The sequence below is a fragment of the Brassica oleracea genome, chromosome C4 (assembly GCF_000695525.1).
Source record: "Brassica oleracea var. oleracea cultivar TO1000 chromosome C4, BOL, whole genome shotgun sequence".
NCBI lineage: Eukaryota > Viridiplantae > Streptophyta > Magnoliopsida > Brassicales > Brassicaceae > Brassica > Brassica oleracea.
In genome coordinates this window covers 12,319,058-12,338,760 of record NC_027751.1, presented here as the reverse complement: position 1 = coordinate 12,338,760, position 19,703 = coordinate 12,319,058, and the positions used below count along the sequence as shown (strand labels likewise).

At 35.5% G+C, this 19,703-nt stretch overlaps 1 protein-coding gene and 1 pseudogene across 3 annotated transcripts; one reads left to right on the top strand and one right to left on the bottom strand.

Moving 5' to 3' along the window:
* Positions 1-6,913: 6,913 nt before the first annotated feature.
* LOC106336899 lies at positions 6,914-9,630 on the bottom strand. 3 transcript variants are annotated; one of them, XM_013775873.1, is made up of 3 exons: positions 9,520-9,630; positions 7,713-9,115; positions 6,914-7,602 (listed from the first exon to the last, which is right to left on the bottom strand). In XM_013775873.1, the coding sequence occupies exons 2-3, from the start codon at positions 9,093-9,095 to the stop codon at positions 7,573-7,575; spliced, it is 1,413 nt and encodes a 470-aa protein (XP_013631327.1). In that variant the 5' UTR covers positions 9,096-9,115; positions 9,520-9,630; the 3' UTR covers positions 6,914-7,572. The 3 variants fall into 3 exon arrangements, with proteins under 3 accessions (XP_013631327.1, XP_013631325.1, XP_013631326.1); XM_013775872.1 differs by having other exon boundaries at positions 7,122-7,602; positions 9,513-9,629; XM_013775871.1 differs by lacking the exon at positions 9,520-9,630 and having other exon boundaries at positions 7,713-9,431.
* A 5,016-nt stretch (positions 9,631-14,646) lies between these two features.
* LOC106341316 lies at positions 14,647-15,341 on the top strand (annotated as a pseudogene).
* Positions 15,342-19,703: the final 4,362 nt, after the last annotated feature.

Here is a 19,703-nt window from a genome sequence, read left to right as displayed (position 1 = left end):
AGAACTCTCATCCCCTCTGATTTCCCCTATAATTCGCCCCCCCTCTTTCTCTCTCTATAATCATCCGATTTGAACAATTTTGGGCTCCATTCCACTTGATTTTTTGAGCTCTACCTGATTCCTACACTCGTTTTCACCCTAAGACAGGTATACTCCGCGAATCTCCACATTCTGAAATCGTGTTCTTGAGCAATTTTTTGGGTTTTGTGAATTTCTTATTTCCGTGTTGATTCCTTGATCAAATATGCATGAAACAGATGTTTAAACATGGAATAGAACACAATTGTCTGTGATTAACGAGTTTGGAACAGGATTTGAGATTATTTAGGGATTGAGAATTTTTTTCAATTTGTTTTTTTTTTTATCACAACTCGATTTCGCTTTTCATTTTCATGTTGCTTTGAGTTCTTAATTGATTATAACCATGTTGAGAGCAATGATTCTATTTTGTAGAGAATGAAGCGCACGAAAACATCAGCAAAGAAAAACACACAAGAAGCGGGTTCGTCACAGCTGGAGAAGCAAAGGCCAAAGAAGTGGGATAAGTCTGATACCACCCACTACAACAACATGAAGAAGGTAGCCGTTCCGGCTACACAACTAGCATGTCCTGAGACGATGACAATATTGGGAATCCAAGCAGACATTGAAGGACTGTTCCAGAACATGGGTCTAGGCCAACTATGCAACCTCAAGGAACCCACTTATCCGGAGTTGGTACGCCAGTTCATAGCATCCGCATACGTCACCCGTCCCGATGATAGGCATGAGGAAGGTTTTCTGGCATTCGTAGTGCAGAAAGTATACTATGAGGTATCTTTCACAGACCTCTGCGGACTATTTGGATTGAGTGCGGGGGAGAGGACATATGGTCTTTATTGGACTTCAGAGCTGTTGAACTTCTGGGAAACGATTGGCACATGGGTTTATAGATCTTCTCAGGCAAAGGAGTCACTTATCCGGAGCCCAGTACTGAGATATGCGACACGCCTCATTGGCTCATTGCTATACGGGACAACCACAGCCGCATCAGTCACGCAATGGGAGTTGTGCCTCCTGTACCAAGGTGTGAGGCATTTGCTACCGGCATTTGGAAACTCTACATTCCCACCTGCTACTGCCTTCAACATGGGAGCGGTGCTGGCCGCAAACTTAGCAGGATACAAGGGGAAAGTAACCAAATCCAAGAGCAATGCATGTGGATTTGGTGCAGTGATTACTCGGATCCTTAGACATGTGGGTGTAGACTGCAAGAACCAGGAGGTAGCACTGGACAGATCGAACAACATTGCTTGGAACTACCTGGATGTCATTTCTCTAGTAAGTAAGGAGTTCATAGCTGGTCCCCACTCGAGGATCGATCGGGATGGTCCTTACGTCTACGTATTCCAGGACCGAGCGAAGAAAACACTCTACTGCCACCTACCTCAGATCGGTCTCACTTCTCTACTTTCAGAGGCTGCAGTTGAGTTCCTACCCCCTGCTACCGCACTAGTAGACAAGCCATCCTTCTTCACGCCAAAATATCAGACCAAAGGCAAGGGCGTGGTTGATGAAGAAGGAGAAGATGAGGCTGCACAAGCCATTCCAGATGATTCACAACCCCATCAGCTACTCCCATCAGACTCCAGCCAGTACAAGCTGCAAGAGCTTCCACCGAACGCCACTTCGCGCCAGCAACAACATTGGAGAGATCAGAGCATAAAGACAAACAACGACATGCTACACAAGATCTGGGCTGCCATTTCACGTATCAGGCCGTGTCGTTGCCAAAAGGATGATGTAGTTCATCGGGACAACTCTCCATCCAGCTCTGGTTCGGGTTCGAGTGGTACACACAGGGTAAGAAAGAGGTCCAAGAGACCCAATGATGCGGAACATCTGGAGCAGGAGACGAGGAGTAGGAGCTATCACCATCTATTTTATTTTCTTTTCTATTCTAACGTTTTATGGTCTTATTTTCTGTTAATTTTGAACTGAGTTTTTTTTTGGGTTTCTTAATTATGAGTTTGTATTTCTTTTACATGGTTTCTTCGTTTTATTTGGTTGTGTTCTGAGTAGTTTTTAATTCGTATTCAGCTTTGCCTTGCTAGATTAACCAAATAACTATTATTCGAGGAAAGAGGTTATATCAAGTGTTCCTCGGAATTTCCTCGGTATTTCTTTAAAAAAAATAAAAAAAATCAATGATATTCTGTTTCCGAGTCATCATCACTAGATGAATCTGAATCTGGATCTTGGTGAAACTCTCCAATTACTGGTTCATCCTCTACGTGAACGACGGCTTCCTCTCCAAAGTCGGTTAAATCGACTACAAGGCCAACTCCAGCTAAATCTTCTGCTGCACTACAGTTGCCGGATGTGCTTGGTTGTAGTGGGTCTTCCAGCTCAGAACTTCCCTGAACTCGGCCTCTCGGGTTGAGTCTTGTAACAGTATTCCATGGATCATCTCTGTTCCTTACCCGGGGGTACTTGATATAACAAACCTGTAACATTTAGAAAAATTATAAATTAATACACATGATGATGAATCATTCTGAATAATTAACATTTAATTACCTGATCGGCCTGAGAAGCAAAAATGAAAGGATCATAATATTGCAGCTTTCGCCTCGAATTTACTGATGTAACACCAAATGCATCTGTTCTCACACCTCGATCTGGGGTGTTGTCGTGCCAATCACAATAGAAAACAGTACAGCGCAATCCAACCATGCCCAAATACTTGATTTCCAAAATCTCATGTATGTGTCCGTAGTATACATCATCTCCTGATGCAGAACAAACGCCATCATCATAAGTCGTACTCGAACGTCTCCTCTTCTGAGTTGTGAATGCATATCCTCGAGTACAAAATCTCGGATATGACTTCACAACAAAGTTTGGTCCAACGACCATCTCACGTATCCAATCGTCAAATGTTTCACCTCTGGCCAAACCAGCAGACACCTATTAATAGCACATATATATATATGTTATATCAATAAATGTGAATTAGTATAAATATGTGATAAAATATATTTTAATTTGTTTAAAGCACTCACATAAGTAAACATCCATCCAGTAAATTCTCTCTGCTTCATTTCTTCTAGTTCGTCCTCTGTGGCGTATCTATACTCGAACCGCTTTTCTGCCATGAAAATCCTGTATATGATGACAATAATGTAATTAATTAAGATTTAAATTTCAACTTGTTAAAATAAAAATTTGTAAGCTCATTTATTTACCTCTCATATTGAAGAACGTCTTCGCAGTTGGTGAGCAAATATGTTTGCAAATTACTGCGCTCCTGCTCAGTAAGTCGACGGTCCTTTGGTTTTCCGCTAAGTCGTCCAACGTCTGTGAAAATGTCTGGAACCGTAACATGATATGTTGCCCGTTCGCCTCTATCATCATGCCGAGCAGGTCTTCTGTTTTTGGTCTGAACTTCTGCTGGAAAGTAGTACTCGGCAAAGTTTGAAGTTTCTTCATTGATCATCTGTGCGACTATAGAACCTTCCACCCTACTTAAATTTTTCACCATCTTCTTCAAATGGAACATATACCGCTCATACAGATACATCCATCTATACTGCACAGGACCACCAAGTTCCAATTCTCTTGCCAGGTGAATAACAAGATGCTCCATAACATCAAAAAATGAGGGAGGAAATATCTTCTCAAGGTTGCACTGAATCACGGCTATGTTAGTCTTCAAATTTTCAATACCTTCAAGAGTCACTGATCTCGTGCATAAATCGCGGAAGAAACCACTTATCCCTGCAATTGCTTCATGAACATTTTGTGGTAATAGTTCCTTGAAGGCGAACGGAAGGAGGCGCTGCATCATTACATGGCAATCGTGGTTTTTCAAGCCAGTAAACTTTCCTTCCTTTCTGTCGATACAGTTACGCAAATTTGATGCGTAACCGTCTGGAAATTCCACATCGTTTGAAATCCAATCAAAGAACGCATCTTTTCCCTCTGCATCAAGTCGGTATATGGGAAAAGGAGCCCTACCATTTTCATCAACATGAAGTTCTGAACGAGCACATATATCGACTAAATCCAGTCTTGACTTCAAATTATCCTTTGTTTTACCTTGAACATTAAGGATCGTGTTCATGAGATTGTCAAAAAAGTTCTTCTCAATATGCATGACATCTAAATTATGCCTTAGCAGATGATCCTCCCAGTATGGCAGATCCCAGAAAATACTTTTTTTGTGCCAGTTATGTAGTTCTCCAACAGCATCTACCGGAAAACGCTCATGTCCACCGACTTCTGGCGTCCTTTCTGCACCAAAATCTCTTAGTTGTATCTTCAAATCTTTCCCACAAATTTCCGGAGGTGGACTGTCAAACACCCTCTTGTTCTTCGTAAACAAATTCCTACTCCTACGATATGGATGATCAGGTGGTAGGAATCTCCTGTGACAGTCAAACCAACACGTTTTCCTTCCGTGTTTTAGTTGGAAAGCATCAGTGTTATCTTGACAATATGGACATGATATCCTTCCATGCGTTGTCCATCCAGACAACATATCATATGCTGGAAAATCACTTATTGTCCACATTAGTACTGTCCGCATTTGAAAGTTTTCTTTACACGAAACATCGTATGTTTCAGCACCTTGAGCCCATAGTTGTTGCAACTCATATATTAGTGGCTGAAGAAACACATCAAGTGATCTCTTAGGATGCTCTGGTCCGGGAACGAGAATCGAGAGAAACAAAAACTCTCGTCGCAAGCACAAGTTTGGGGGGAGGTTGTATGGTGTAAGAATGACGGGCCATAGAGAATATTGTCTTCCACTCTTGCCAAACGGACTGAAACCATCAGTACATAATCCAAGGTAGACATTTCTTCTTTCATACGCAAAGTCGGGATACTTTGATTGGAAATGCTTCCACGCTTTTGCATCTGAAGGATGTCTGATCTCACCATCTGTTGAGTGCTCCGCATGCCATCTCATTGGTTGCGCTGTGCGTTCAGACAGATACAACCTCTGCAACCTTTCCGTCAAAGGTAAATACCACATCCTTTTATATGGCACTGGAACTCTTCCACTCGTATCTTTATAATGAGGCTTTCCACAAAATTTGCATGTAACCCGCTGTTCATCCGCCCTCCAATAAATCATGCAGTTGTCGCTGCATACATCTATTACCTGATACGATAAACCAAGACCAGCTACGAGTTTCTGAACCTCGTAGTATGAACCAGGAGCTACATTATCCTCGGGTAGAATACCTTTTACAAAATCAGCAATCGCATCCACACAGTCTTCAGCCAAATTATAATTTGTTTTAATGCCCATCAATCTTGTAGCAGATGATAAAGCTGAATGACCATCTCTGCAACCTTCGTACAATGGTTGCTTTCCAGCATCCAACATATCATAAAATCTCCTAGCTTCTGCATTGGGTAAATCTTCCCCTCTAAAATGATCATTTACCATCTGCTCAGTACCTACACCATAATCTACATCCGTTCTAATTGGTTCTTCTAATCTAACTGCTGGCTGAGGTTCGCTAGTACTACCATGTTCATAATCAGTTTCCCCATGATGATACCAAATTTTGTAACTTCGTGTAATCCCACTCAAATATAGATGAGTCCAAACATCCCACTCTTTAATAACCTTTCTATTTTTACAATTAGAGCAAGGACATCTTAACATACCTGTTTTTGCTTCCGGTTGTCGGTGAACTAACCCCATGAATTCGGTTATACCTCGTTGGTATTCTTCCGTAAGCAATCTCGTGTTCGGATCCAAATGAGGTCGATCGATCCAAGAACGAAAATAATTTGAAGAAGACATGTTTTTTATGAATCAAATTCGTGTGTAAAGAAAGTAAGAGGGAGGATGAAGATATGGAGTGAATGAGGGTGCTTGTATTTATATTTGAAATCCTGCCGACAGACCGAGGAAATTCTGACGGAATTCCGACGCCAACGGCTAGTTCGTCGGAATTTCTTCGGAATTTTTAAAATCCCCCAACGGCTCTCTAACGTCTATAATATTTCCTCGGAATTCATCGGGTTTTTTGAGGAATACGTTTTTCCTCGGTATTCCATAAGAATATCCCGACGGATTTGTATTTCCTCGGAATTCCGTCGGTATATTCCGAGGAAACCAAATTTTGTGTTTCCTCGGAAATTCTTCGGGATATTCCGAGGATTTCATTTTCCGTCAGAATGTCCGTCAGAATACCGCTGTTTTTTTGTAGTGATATATGGGTTATATAGTTATGTTTAAAGCTTAAATTTATTCCAAGAAAATAGAAGGGACTAGATAAAGATTCATTCGGCGCACTATATCACTTTCAAAGGGAGACAAGACAACCAGTGTGTGGTGTGCCAATCGTATAGCTAATAAAACCTCTTTATATGAAATTTCTTATGCAATTCTTGATTTTAGTACTATTCATTTGGATCATCGGATGATTCTGATGGGTTGCGAGAAGGAGAATGTGAGAAAATAAGAAATTCTTCTAGATTAAGAAAAAACGAATGACAACTCCTCGATTACTCGTTTGGATATATTGCATGGCGATTATAAATCTCGTTTTCAACTAACTTTTTATTTTGCTATTATAGTAGAACATGAATATGACGTTAAAAAGAAATTATAATATGATTAGTGCAATGCAAACGATAAAACTATACTGAGGTAGAATAATACTGATAATAGGATCCGATACTACATCAAATAAATATTGCCATTGGTCGTAACTTTCAATAATAAAAAGATAATGCACATATTGTGCTTATTACGTCTGCATAGATACGTTCGGAGTAGTAGTTAAAACCAAGGAAACTAACTAGTGAGCAAGAAATATCTCATTTGGGTAAAAGATTAGCAGCCTCCTCCACCACCACAACCTCCTCCACCACCACAACCGCCTCCATCGCCACAACCGCAGCCACCAATGCAACCGGAATCTTTCTTCTTTTTCTTCTCTTTGGAGCAAGTAAAAACCGCCATGAATACAAGCGTTAAAGATAGAAGAATCACGAAGATCAATAAACCATCTCTTAAAGCAGTAGTTTCTTTCATGTCGACCTAGCTGATGAAGAAACCTCTCTTTTCTTTAATAATCTTTTTCTTATATTAATAATCTTCTTACTACTCTTGAAACATATTTGACCTTCCATGACACTATAAAGAGGATCAACTTTGAATTTCTCACACCAAAAATTATTTTCAATAATTGCGCTAGTAACCATTAAGGTAATGTATTTAATTCAGTTCTGCAGTCTTCAGGTTTACTTTCTCAGCTTTACATTTCAGAAACATAATTACAAAAGAACAAAAAAAAGGTCTATTACTAGTAGTAGATAACATATAAAGAAGGGCAAAAGAAACAGTGTCACATGGAATTATGGAGTATTATTGCCACAAAATCTCTGTTAGCTGTACATGACTTCAACAAGAAGAAACAAACCCAAACCTATATTCATAGCTTTTCTCATTTAGGACCCTTTTATTTCATGATTTATACTAAAAATCCCCAAACTTTATTGGCTCATCCCATCTTTATTGTTGAAATTTACAAGTAAGTTGGTGTGGAAAACATACAGGTCTTGCTAAGCCTCTGGTATAGGGTTGAGTGTCTCCTGAAAGACCAAAACATGTTCAACAAGTAAGCTAATCAATTTGCTAAACAAAACACATTTGACTACTAAGCAAGCATTGACTTTGATAATTAAAGACACATTAGCTTTACCTTGGAGAAGCACACAAACCCTTGCTGTGTATTGAAGGTTTTGACCATAGTTTCCCACTTGGGACTTGCTTGATTAATCTTATTATCATCAGCTCCAAGAGACTGTAACCATGTGAATGAGTTGTTCTTTGGTGGGATTGTAAGCAATGTACGCTTCAACCAAGAATCTGAAGGAGCTTTTGGTAATGGTGGTGGTGGCACAATATGATAACTTGAACGTTGGTGAAGCCTGGTACTTTCAAGATTCCTTGTGTTTCTCTGAAAATTGGCTTCAAGATCAATCTTCTCCTTTGTAACCTCCACAACCACATTGGACTTTGGCAGTGCAACAATAGCTTGATCAGTACATTCAGTGAAAGCCTCATCTCTTATAACACTTTCCTCACCGGGTCTAATCAAGTTCTGCACTTCTTCTGTAAGTAAAGATTGCTCCATGGACTCTTCTTGTACCATCTTGTCTAGTGAATGCACAGTATCTACATACAGAGTTTTCTCAGCCACAGGAGACTCTGAAGAAGGTTTCCATGTGTTATCATCACTAGCCAAGAGCTCACCAAAGTTTTTGCTGACCTTAGTGCGTGAAGTGCAAGAGCTTTCAACTGGTAATGACCCACCTTGTGCAACTGAACCATTTAGTCTCAACTTCCTCTCATCTTCGTTCACAGGCTCATTAGAACTATCTAGATACTTAGAACGCATACGGCGAACAGAAACAGCTCTCTGCGCCTGCATCCTCACAGACGGAACTGGATTCAACACTCCAAAAGAGCTTCTGAAGCAAATCTGATTATCCCCAGCTTTGTTCTGTTTCTCCTTAACCGGTTCCTCTGCCTTAGGAGGTATTTCTGAAGTCAAGGCCTTAGCTGCAGGCAAGAACCTCCCCATCATTAGATCCTGCGTCTGTCTATCACTCGATAAAGTTCCAAAAGGCTCTACCACCGTCCCACCATGACCACTCACATTACTACAGTTGTAGAAAAACGACTCAGATCTCGAAAGCGTATCAGCTGCATCAAGATAAGTATCCTCGAATCTAGTTTCAGGCTTCCTCACTGATGATACTTGTCCTTCTCTACCCCTCCCAGGAGGAAGCTTTGGCACATAACGTGGCTCAACGAAGCTTTGTAAACCCGGTTTGGTTTCGTCTTTTGGTTTTCCAGGCTGGTGTTCCCATTGGAAAGGGACGGTTCCTGGGTTCCTTACGGGACCTGACTTGATATCAGACTTGTAAACCGGTGGAGACGAAGGAGGAGGGACCTTGTTGGTTACTGGATCGGAAGATCTTGGTTTGATCTCGGGCTCTGAAGCTTGTGTGGGACGTCTAACTGATAGAAGCGGGCGGTTGAAGTCCAATTGCTTCTCTTCCATCGTCAAGCTCACCATTAAACAGAGATCAGTTGGTTCTGCACTAATCAAGTTCATCATTAGAAGACTTTCTTCGACTTCTTGAAAGTTTATCAAGATTTGCTTCCTTTTTATCAAGAAATTATCTTTTTGAGGTTAATAATATTTGAAACGAAACAAAGAGTACCCCACAAAACGTATACGGTGAGCTCATCAATAATGAATCCAAAATCATTTTTTTTCCAGTCAAAATCTACAGTTAATAAGAAAATAGAGATGTACACATACGCAGATACATATTCGTAACTAAACTGAAGATTGAGTTTCTTTTTTGAAAAAACAGAGTAAGAAACGAAGAATAAGAAGAAGACGAGGCAGAGAATATAAAATTATACACATCGATATAAAATATACATATAGAGATAGAGATAGAGAGAGGGAGGAGGATGGAGGTACCTCATACCAGTGAGAAAACGCGGGGGTTGAAAAGACAGAGAGAAGGAGAGGTTAGTAGAGAAGATGATTGATTTGGGAGAGAAGATGATAATAATAGTGAAGCGACGTGGTGAAAAAGAAAGGAATATATATGAGCTTTGCCATATTCTTCTTTCACTCTAGTCCGCGTCATTTTTAAACTCATAATAATAAATTTATTATACTCTCCAATCCATGTTGATTAATTTATTTATTACTTAAAATAGTTTTTTTTTTGTTCACACTAGTTATCTTTCCTTTGTGTCTCTCTATCATGTGCTTCGTATAATAGGGGGATTTGGGTAGGTATGCATGCTATACAGGGGCGGACGCAAGTAAGAGATGGGTGGGGCATGTGCTCCATGCTATTTTGTCTTTTTCCTTAAGAAATTAATACTAAGTTTACATTAGTGCTTTTAATTTGAATATTCTTTACTACATGGTCTCATATAATATAAATTTGCCCCATACTGTATAAGGTTTTGGATCCGCCCCTGATGCTATATGTTCAATGATTTAAGTATTTAACTAACTATACGGGTCGATTAATTACTCTAATGATTAATTCCACATTCACAGGATTTCCAGATTTAATTATGAATGGTTGAGGGAAACAATGAATTAAACTGAATAACAACTATATGTGGTGATGTCAAAAAAAACAACAACTATATGTGGTGTTCTTTAGCTTTCTATGATACAAGATGAGACGATAAAGTATATACTAATCTCTTAGGGTAAGGTTTATTTTTTTAAACAAGAAATTTTATGTTGAGTGAAATATATATTTAGAGGTAAAAAACATATGTTTAAAGATGATAACTCCTAGATTACTAGCAAGGTATTTCGCAGCATTAACCTAAGCATAAGCATTGTTCAAAACATCAAACATCGTGACCCAGTGGTAAGGGGTTCTTTCCTGTATGTTGTGAATTCGAATCTTCCTAGAAAAAATTACTTCACGATGTGTTTGAACACCACACGGATTTTGATCCATTTACAAATTCTGTACGCGAGACTATTCGTGGATCACACGCCCTGGGAGATTAATCTGGATCAGTTTGGCGTAGGATTTATTCTTAAATTATCAAAAAAGAACCTAAGCATTTATTCAGTTTTTGACCATTTAACATTTATATGTTTATTAGACATCTTTTTGTATATAAAAAGGTACAACTGTCTTTTTTGTTGCATAGTGTAAACACGTATCCAGAAGAAAAAAAGTATTGATAAATCCAACTTTCATATATCAAACGTGTGAATGAGTTCAGGGAACAGATCCAACTTACAAGAGAAAGATAAAAAAAAATTACAAAGGTGCAATGATTTATTTAATAACGAAGGAGATAATATTTAGTGGTGAACAAAAAAAGGAATATGGCAGCAGCTAGGTTGTCAGAAGATTATTTATAAATAAACACTAGTAAGTAGTAACCAAAACAAGAAAGAAACGAACCTTTTTGTTTGCTAACATTGGGACTTGGGGAGTGTAGATATATCATCCTCCGTATGTCGACAATCATTTAAAAAGTTATAACCTTAAATTTGTACTAATTAAAAAAACATTGATTATGTGTCATTTAATTAGGATGAAAATTTAACTTACGTACCAGTTTAAGAATCAATTGAAAAAAATGTTGGTCCAAATCCAATTACTGAGGAACATTATACTAACCCAAAATATAAAAACCGTATATTCTTTTTTTAAATAAAAACTACGGCATTATCTAATATAATTTACATATATATAGCAGTTAATGACTATGAATAATAAAGATTTGATAACAATTTTTGCATCATTCTTCATTTTTGTTTAATTTTATATTATTAAAAAAATAAACAATCATATTAACCATATAATAAAAAATAGATTTGTTCGTATATGTTATATTTTGAATTTTTTAAAATGAGTTTAAATTGCAAAAATGAACAAACCTTATATGTTATATTTTTTTAAATAACTTTAAATTACAAAAATGAGAAACCTTATATGTTATATTTTTCTTATATTTATATTTTTCTTATTTGTTATATTTGAATTTTTTAGAACGACTTTAAATTACAAAAATGTAAGTTTTCCTTAAGCATACAAATAAAAGCATTAAAATGACATGTATCAATTCGATAGTTGATGTGAAACCTTTCAAAACCATATGGAAGATAAATGTCAAAATAATTCAATTGTGGAAACAGTACTGTTCAGTTTTTTCAAGAATGTGTTCGTTGTAGAAAAAAAAAGATTTTTGTGTCATAATTTGTTTAATGTCGAATCCGATCAATCCATAATATATTAATTATAGTTTAATTCCACAATTTTTAATAAAAATTGATCCGGTCCATCGAAAAAATTATATAATAACAACAAAAAATATTATATATGTATAAATAAAATGAACAAATATATATAAAAAAAATTCGATAGTATATACAAATAAACTCACCATACGCAATGCGCTGGTCTGGAACTCGTGTAAAAAAAAATATCATTCTCATATGATACGTTACTTTTTCTTTTCCAACTAATGATACTTACTTTATTTCTTTTCCAACTAATGATACGTTACTTAGCATTATTGATTTCAGAAAATTATTTGTATTTGATTTTTATTATGGGTTTATTATTGTGAGTTCAAAGTTCCAGGTTCCTGACAAACACAATTATCCACCTCTGACATTTTTCTTGGTAGCTAGTCCAGATCTAATCAAGACATACTCTTTGTTTTAGTAAATTTTATTATATAAAACAAATATATTAAGGAAATAACTACTCTATTTGTAAGCCCTTTCTAAAAAAAATAAAAAAAATAACTCCCCTATTTTTGTTTTTAAAACTTGCAAGGACGTGGGGTAGGCCTAGGACGGATCCGGATATCCGGAAAATTCAAGATACCCGGATCCATGAATTTAATATCCGGATCCGGATTCGTGGTTTCCGGATACGTATTTATTTTGAGTCATTTTGTCAGCTTTTAGCATAGAGAGAATTTTTTTTTTTGTTGCCAACAGAAAGAATTTCAATTTTACCACAAGTTTGATATCATTTTTAAAAATAATTATTTTTATAAATAATTTAGATTTATGATAAAAATAGTTAAATAACTCTCCTAAATTATTATAAATATTTGAGAATAATTTATAAAACATTTGTAGAAGTTTATAAACCCAATCCACCGACCCGCTAAATATTAAACTCCTAAGAATAATCACTAAACTCTAAACTTCAAATGTTAGAATATATTTTTGATTAAGTGTATTATAAAAAGTGTTAACTACGGTATTTTTAGCAATTTATTAAGTAAATTTTGTTGGATGGGTTTTGATCTTCTTTGCATACAGGAGAAAAGACAAACCTAAGAGTAAAACATATAAAAGCTATGTTCGGTTTTAATTGTTTTTGAAGTAAATAATACAATTTAAGAGTTATTTTAAGAGATTTAACGCAAATAAAGTGAATGGAGAAAATTTTATTTCATGGTAAAATAAATTGAAAAGGAAATCAAAGTTCAAGCGTGAGTAAGAGTAAGACCAAATTAAATACAGAAAATATAGGAACTATCATAGCCGAATTTTTCTGGTCATTACTTTCATTTACTTAGGATTTGTGGTTTTTTTTTCGACAGCAAACGACTATTCTATTACTCAAACTTGAAGTAGTCTGGGTAACCAGACCGGAATAGAACAACCAGAAAAATCTGTGGTTATTTAAGATTTGTGGTTACTGATCCGTAATTGCACTTTAATATAGATTTATCTGTTTTAGATTTTAACCAAGAATATCTAAAGTTATAGTCGTAAAAATAAAAAGATAGCCTATAAAATCTGTTTATTTACACCAGTTTTAAGGGTGATAATTCTAGTAGATCAGAAAGGAAAAGAAAACAATTGCAGGATACAAATCACCGAATCAGTTACATAGAACCAATGTTTTTAAACCCGACCCGGACACTGAACCAAACGAATTATCGGGTCACTGGATCACTGGGTCGACCGCGGATGAACCGTGGATGAACCGCGGATTAATAAATGAATTAATTTTATTTTATAATAATATATTAGCTATGAAGATACATAAATTAAAGTTTAATATTGTCTAAATATTTTTAAAACATAAAATAATAGTTTGGATATGTATATATCTTATGTTTAAAAAACATTTAGAAAATACTTAACTTTATTATATTTTTTTTTCCATTTGACATACAAAATAAAAAAAAATAGTTTAGACTAATTAAAATTTTCTGTAACAAGGTAAGAGTTATGACATCTAAAAAAAATCAAGACATAAAATTCATAAATATTTAAATGCCTAATGTGAATAATAAATTAAACTTCAAATCCAAAATAAACCAAAAGTAAAAGATCATCATTGTAATAAATTGTCAATAGCGGAAATAAAATAGCACTAAATCACATCAACTAATTTTGGTTTTCTCTACCATCCTTCACTTCATTTTCTTCAAATAGCATAATGAAATCTTCATCAAAATCTAAAAATTACAAATATAAAACTGAAAAAGGAAAATTAACTTTTTTTGTCAGTCCCTAACTTCTTAATTGGAAACTTACAATATAAAACATAATTAAAAACTAAAAAAATTATTTATTGGTTTAAGCGGTGGTTCAACCGGTATCGGGTTTCGGGGTTAGTGGATTTTCGAGGATTTTTGCGGATTTCTAAATATTGAAGTTTCCACAAAACCCAAACCGAATTTTTTTTCTGAATCACCAGGTTTACCGGTTCAAACGCAGACCTGTGTCGGGTTTCAAAACAATGCGTAGAGCCATTATAAAAAAAAAGAAATCAATAATATATATGCAAAACAAAATTAGAAAAAGAAAATCTAAAGTAGATAAGGTCCATCCTATGATTGTATCTCTCTCATATATGGAAAACGGAATAACGGACCTAAGCAAAACAATATTAGGAATTAATCAAATTATTTAGTATATATTACTGGTTAGATAAATATAAAAATCTTCAAATTCACAAAGGGAAAAGGTTATATGCTCAAACGATACTTCGGGCCCTATATAAACATCTCAGCGCCCTCTCGACTTCTAACCAAACAAACTTACAACTTCATATATCTCTTCCAAACTTGCTTGGCCTGCTTATTCTCATTCCAAATAAAGAAGAACAAAACAACGATCATGGCTTTGATCAAGAACGAATCCTTATTTGCTTCTTTGATGATTTTTGTGGCACTGTTTGGAGTTGTAGTTGGAGGCACCGTTCACAATGTCGGAGACTCAAAAGGGTGAACCATGATGGGCGTTGATTATGAGGCATGGGCTTCTTCAAGAACTTTTCAAGTCGGAGACTCTTTGGTCTTCGTATACAACAAAGACTACCACGACGTCAATAAAGTCACTCCCAACAATTTCGAGCTGTGTGAACCATCTAATCCATTAGAAAGATACGAAACCGGGTCCGACACGGTCACTCTAACAAAACCAGGAGTCCACAACTTTATATGCGGAGTTCCTAGTCACTGCGACATCGGACAAAAGCTTCAAATAGTAGTGTTACCAGCCTCGTTGGGTACTGTTGCAGCTCCTGTTCCTAGACCAGTCCGATCACCAAGCTCATTCTCGTCTCCTTCACCGTCTCTGTTGGCTGATTCACCGGTTAATAATGGTCCAAGGTACCAGATGGGGCCAGCACCAGCTCCACATAGCACAGCCTCAGACTCTAGTGCGGGGATGGGATTCTACTCCCTAATTTCTTTATTTTCTCTTTTCATCTTAGTTTGATACACACGCAAATTGTTGCCTTTTGGTTCTACTTCTTAATGTTTAGTTTTTACCTTTGAGAAGTTTGAGTTGCCCTTATCTTGTTTCTTCTTCTCTTTCATTGTTTTGCATTACTTAAAATAATAAATTTAATCAATTTCGTTTTGATCTCCGTTTGTGAACTTAAATTATATACTTCTTGCACTCAAGGGCTTTTTTCAATTTCTAACTTTGTAAAATAATAAATAACAATTTCCCTTATATCAAATTAACATACAATCTATATGTATTTCATATTTTCATAAACGAGGATTTACCAAATATGATTCAAAACTTGATTTTGATTGCAAAAGTATACCTAAACTTGAATCAAATGCAAAAGTAATCCAAAAGCCTTGTGAAATTACAGTCAGTCCCTTATGACCAAACAAAAAACAGAACTCATTTTTACGAATAGAGCCTCGTTAAATCTTCTGAGTCTTATCAGATTCTGTTAAGTCTCCTGGACGACGTCCACGGAAGTTGTCTGGTATAGTTGATCTTAAAAATAATTTATAAATTTTGTAAAAAATATTTTGATAAGCGAAAAATTAAAATCATGTAATTATAAATAGTTTTAAGTGATATAAATTAAGATATAATAAAATTGAATTGTTTTCAACATAGATGAGTGAAAGTAGTGAATCATGATATTCTTTGGTCTAGGTTTGGCAACATATGTTGTAGTATTGTATGTATTTTTAGGGTTAGATTTTGGAAAGCTTAATGTATTTTTGAAAAATTAAATATTTGGTTACATGTGATTATTTCTGTGTATAGTAAACACTTTTTAAGTTTAATTTGATTTTATGAAGTGTTTAGTTAGTTAATTTAGTTTAGGGGTTATGTTTATGGTCTAGACGATTAACATGCAAGTCGTCTGGCGATTAGAAGACTTCTCTGAAAGTCTTCTAACTTCCGCTAAAAATATTTTAGTTTCCCGCTAAAAATATTGAAGTCTTCTGGGCGACTTACAAGTAAGTCGTCTAGTAAGTCTCATGATTGAAAATATTTAATCTTATTGGAATTTTGTCTTCATATATAAAGAAAAAATTACACATTCTCTCTACTTCTCTCAAATGGCTGCAACAAAAATGGTATGTTCCTCATTCTAAAACTTTCAAACCTCTCTCTAATCTCTTTGAACTTGTAAACACCAAACTTTATATCAATTTATTGTTTTTGTCTCATGTCTTTCTCACTAGTTTATCTTGTTTTGCAGGTTTTTCATCACATGGTTCTCATCTTTCACTCATTTAAAGGTAGATTTATTAATTTTAGATTTGTATTTTTGTGTGTTCTATAAATGTAGATTTATCTAATCTTCCACTCATTTTCTCTGTTTTAAGCCATTTGAACGTTTTTGGAGATGCAGGTTTTTCAGATCTGGATTTGGATATGAAGGTTTTTCAGATCTGGAAGACTTCTGGGCTAGAAGACTTCCAGACGACTTCCAAGAAGACTTCCTGATGACTTCCAGAAAGTCTTCCAGACGACTTCCAAGAAGTCTTCTGACAGAGTCTTCTCCCATGTCTCCCTTTCATAATAGATATGAGCGTTTTGACAAGTTTTTATGTCTGATTTTTCTTCATTTGGTAACCTCCTGTTGCATAAAGTTCATACATTTTTCCAAAACTAAAACTCTCCAAACCCAGTCTCTTTAACTTGAAAACACTAAACTTTATATGAATTTTTCATTTTTGTCTCATGTCTTTCTCACTAATCTATCTTTTTGTTGCAGGTTTTGAATCAGATGGTTCTCATCATCCACTTGGATATGTACTTTGTGTGTTCTATAAAAGTATATCTATCTAATTTTCCACTCATTTTCTCTGTATTTAAGCCATTTAAACGTTTTTTGATATAATATACGGGTTTTTCAGATCTGGGTTTGATATACATGTTTTTCAGATCTGGATCAGACCTTGGAAGACCTATGGGAAGTCTTCTCGGAAGTCTTCTAAAATATAATGCGCTAGAAGACTTCCAAGAAGTCTTCCAGACGACTTCAAAGAAGTCTTCCAGACGACTTCCAGGAAGTCTTCTGACGGGGTCTTCTTCTATATCAAGTGGAGTTTAAGCTTGTCTTTGAGAGGAATGATCTATAATAGTTTTCTTTGTGGTATGTTTTGTGATTTGCATGTGTACTCCTTTATTTGTGACTTTTTTTGTAAATTTGAAGAGATATTAATGAAAAAGTTTCGTAAAATATTCATTTTCCACAATATTATCTTGCCAAAATTACTTGACATAATTGAAGTTATTGATACAACTTCAATAGCAAAACACAATAACACAAAAAATTAATCAAATTTATTACAACTAAGGGAGAAGAATTCTCAAGAAAACTTAGTCAAATTCACAAAAGATAAAACATTACATAATTTCAAAGCTAGAACACTTTCATTAGATACATAAGTAAAAAGTATATCTTATGATCTGAGAAGATACATTAAATCATGTTACTTGATATTCTTGAAGTTACTTAACACTTTTGAAAATTAAATAAACAAGTTACTTAACCAATTTACAAAAACTAACGTAGAAGACTTCCACGGAAGTCTTCTAAATTAGCTAGAAACTTTACTAAGCATGAATGTTGGTAACCTCATAAATATCACCAATTAAGTTATAAGTTTCATTCAATATCTCCAATATTGACTAATATACATGAATTAACAAAAAAAAAAAAAAATCTTTATAGTTTTAGAGAAAATGAAAGTTTATTAAACATTGTCGCAGACAACTTCCACGGAGGTCGTCTGGTAGACTTCTAGGAAGTCGTCCATTTAGGTTAGTTTTGCAATTGATTTTTAACCTAGACGACTTACATGGAAGTCGTCCATCTTTGTTTGTTAAAAAAAAAATTCGAGACGACTTCCATGTAAGTCGTCTAGGGAAAATTGGTTAATTTTGCATTTGACCGGATTGTGCAAGAAATTTGACTTTTCATGGACGACTTACATGCAAATCGTCCAGTAGAAAATTAAAAAAATCAATATTTTGTTATACCTATACGACTTCCATGTAAGTCGTCTAGGGAAAATTGGTTAATTTTGCATTTGACCGGATTGTGCAAGAAATTTGACTTTTCATGGACGACTTACATGCAAATCGTCCAGTAGAAAATTAAAAAAATCAATATTTTGTTATACCTATACGACTTCCATGTAAGTCTTCTCAGGTTAGTTTTGCAATTAAAAAATAAAACAAAAAATATTATTTTTTTCTAGACGACGTACACGGAAGTCGTCCGTCCGACGACTTACATGAAAGTCGTCCAAGATAAGAAAGGTTTGACCAGAATCTCGGAATAAAATCATGGACGACTTTTCGTGTAAGTCTTCTGATGGACGACTTCCGTGTAAGTCGTCTAGACAAAAATAATTTTTTTTTTTGTTTTATTTTTCAATTGCAAAACTAACCTGAGACGATTTACATGGAGGTCGTCTAGGTATAACAAAATATTGATTTTTTTAATTTTCTACTGGACGACTTACATGCAAGTCGTCCATGAAAAGTTAAATTTCTGACACAATCTGGTCAAATGCAAAACTAGCCCCGTTTACCTTAGACGACTTACATGGAAGTCGTCTCAATTTTTTTTTAACAAACAAAGATGGGCGACTTCCATGTGAGTCGTCTAGAAAAACACATTTAAAAGTCAATTGCAAAACTAACCTCTGCATTGACCAGAAGACTTCCATGTAAGTCGTCTACAGCCAGACGACTTACCCGGAAGTCGTCTGGACGAACGGATCTGGAAAAAACTAATTTCATAGTTTCAACCAGTGAGATAACTTGTTTACCACACAAAAGTCTTCTCCAAGCACCCAGAATCTCAAACAAAAGTGACCCACCAAGAATCGTAAGCTTCAATGGCTCTATGAAACATAAAAAAATTTAGAATCAAAATCTTGGGTTTTTTTTGGATGAATACGGAGAGAAAGCAAAGAGATGTTGTTGTTAGTTCATAAGAATTGAGAAACAAAGAGTGTAAATCGATTTTTAGGTGCATTAAGAGCTTCAAATTGGTTGTTCATGGTGGTTGGTGTATTGATGGCAATGACAATATTGTGAATACTTCAAGATGAGGGTGATAGAGAAAAATATGCATTTTCGAAAAAAAAGTAAAAAAAAAATGATGGTATTTTCGTGAATAATCTGAACTTTGGGGGTGAAAGAGATAAATCAAAGTTACAAAAAAACATGAGTTAGTTCACTACAAGAAAACAGCGGCATACTGAGGGAAAAAATCGTCGGTATGTCGTCGGAATAACGCTATTCCGACGACATACCGACGAAAAAAGTCCTCGGAAATAACTCCTCGGAAATTCATCTTTCCTCGGAAATCCCTCGGAAATTTCCGACGGAATTCCGAGGAAAATAATTTCCTCGGAA

What these genes read in the sequence shown, in the direction of transcription:
- LOC106336899 (XM_013775871.1), bottom strand. Translation starts at nt 9,137, where the DNA reads ATGATGAACTTGATTAGTGCAGAACCAACTGATCTCTGTTTAATGGTG. An exon ending in GGTTTGTGTGCTTCTCCAAG is followed by an intron (nt 7,603 to 7,712) that starts GTAAAGCTAATG and finishes TTGGTCTTTCAG; the next exon opens with GAGACACTCAACCCTATACC.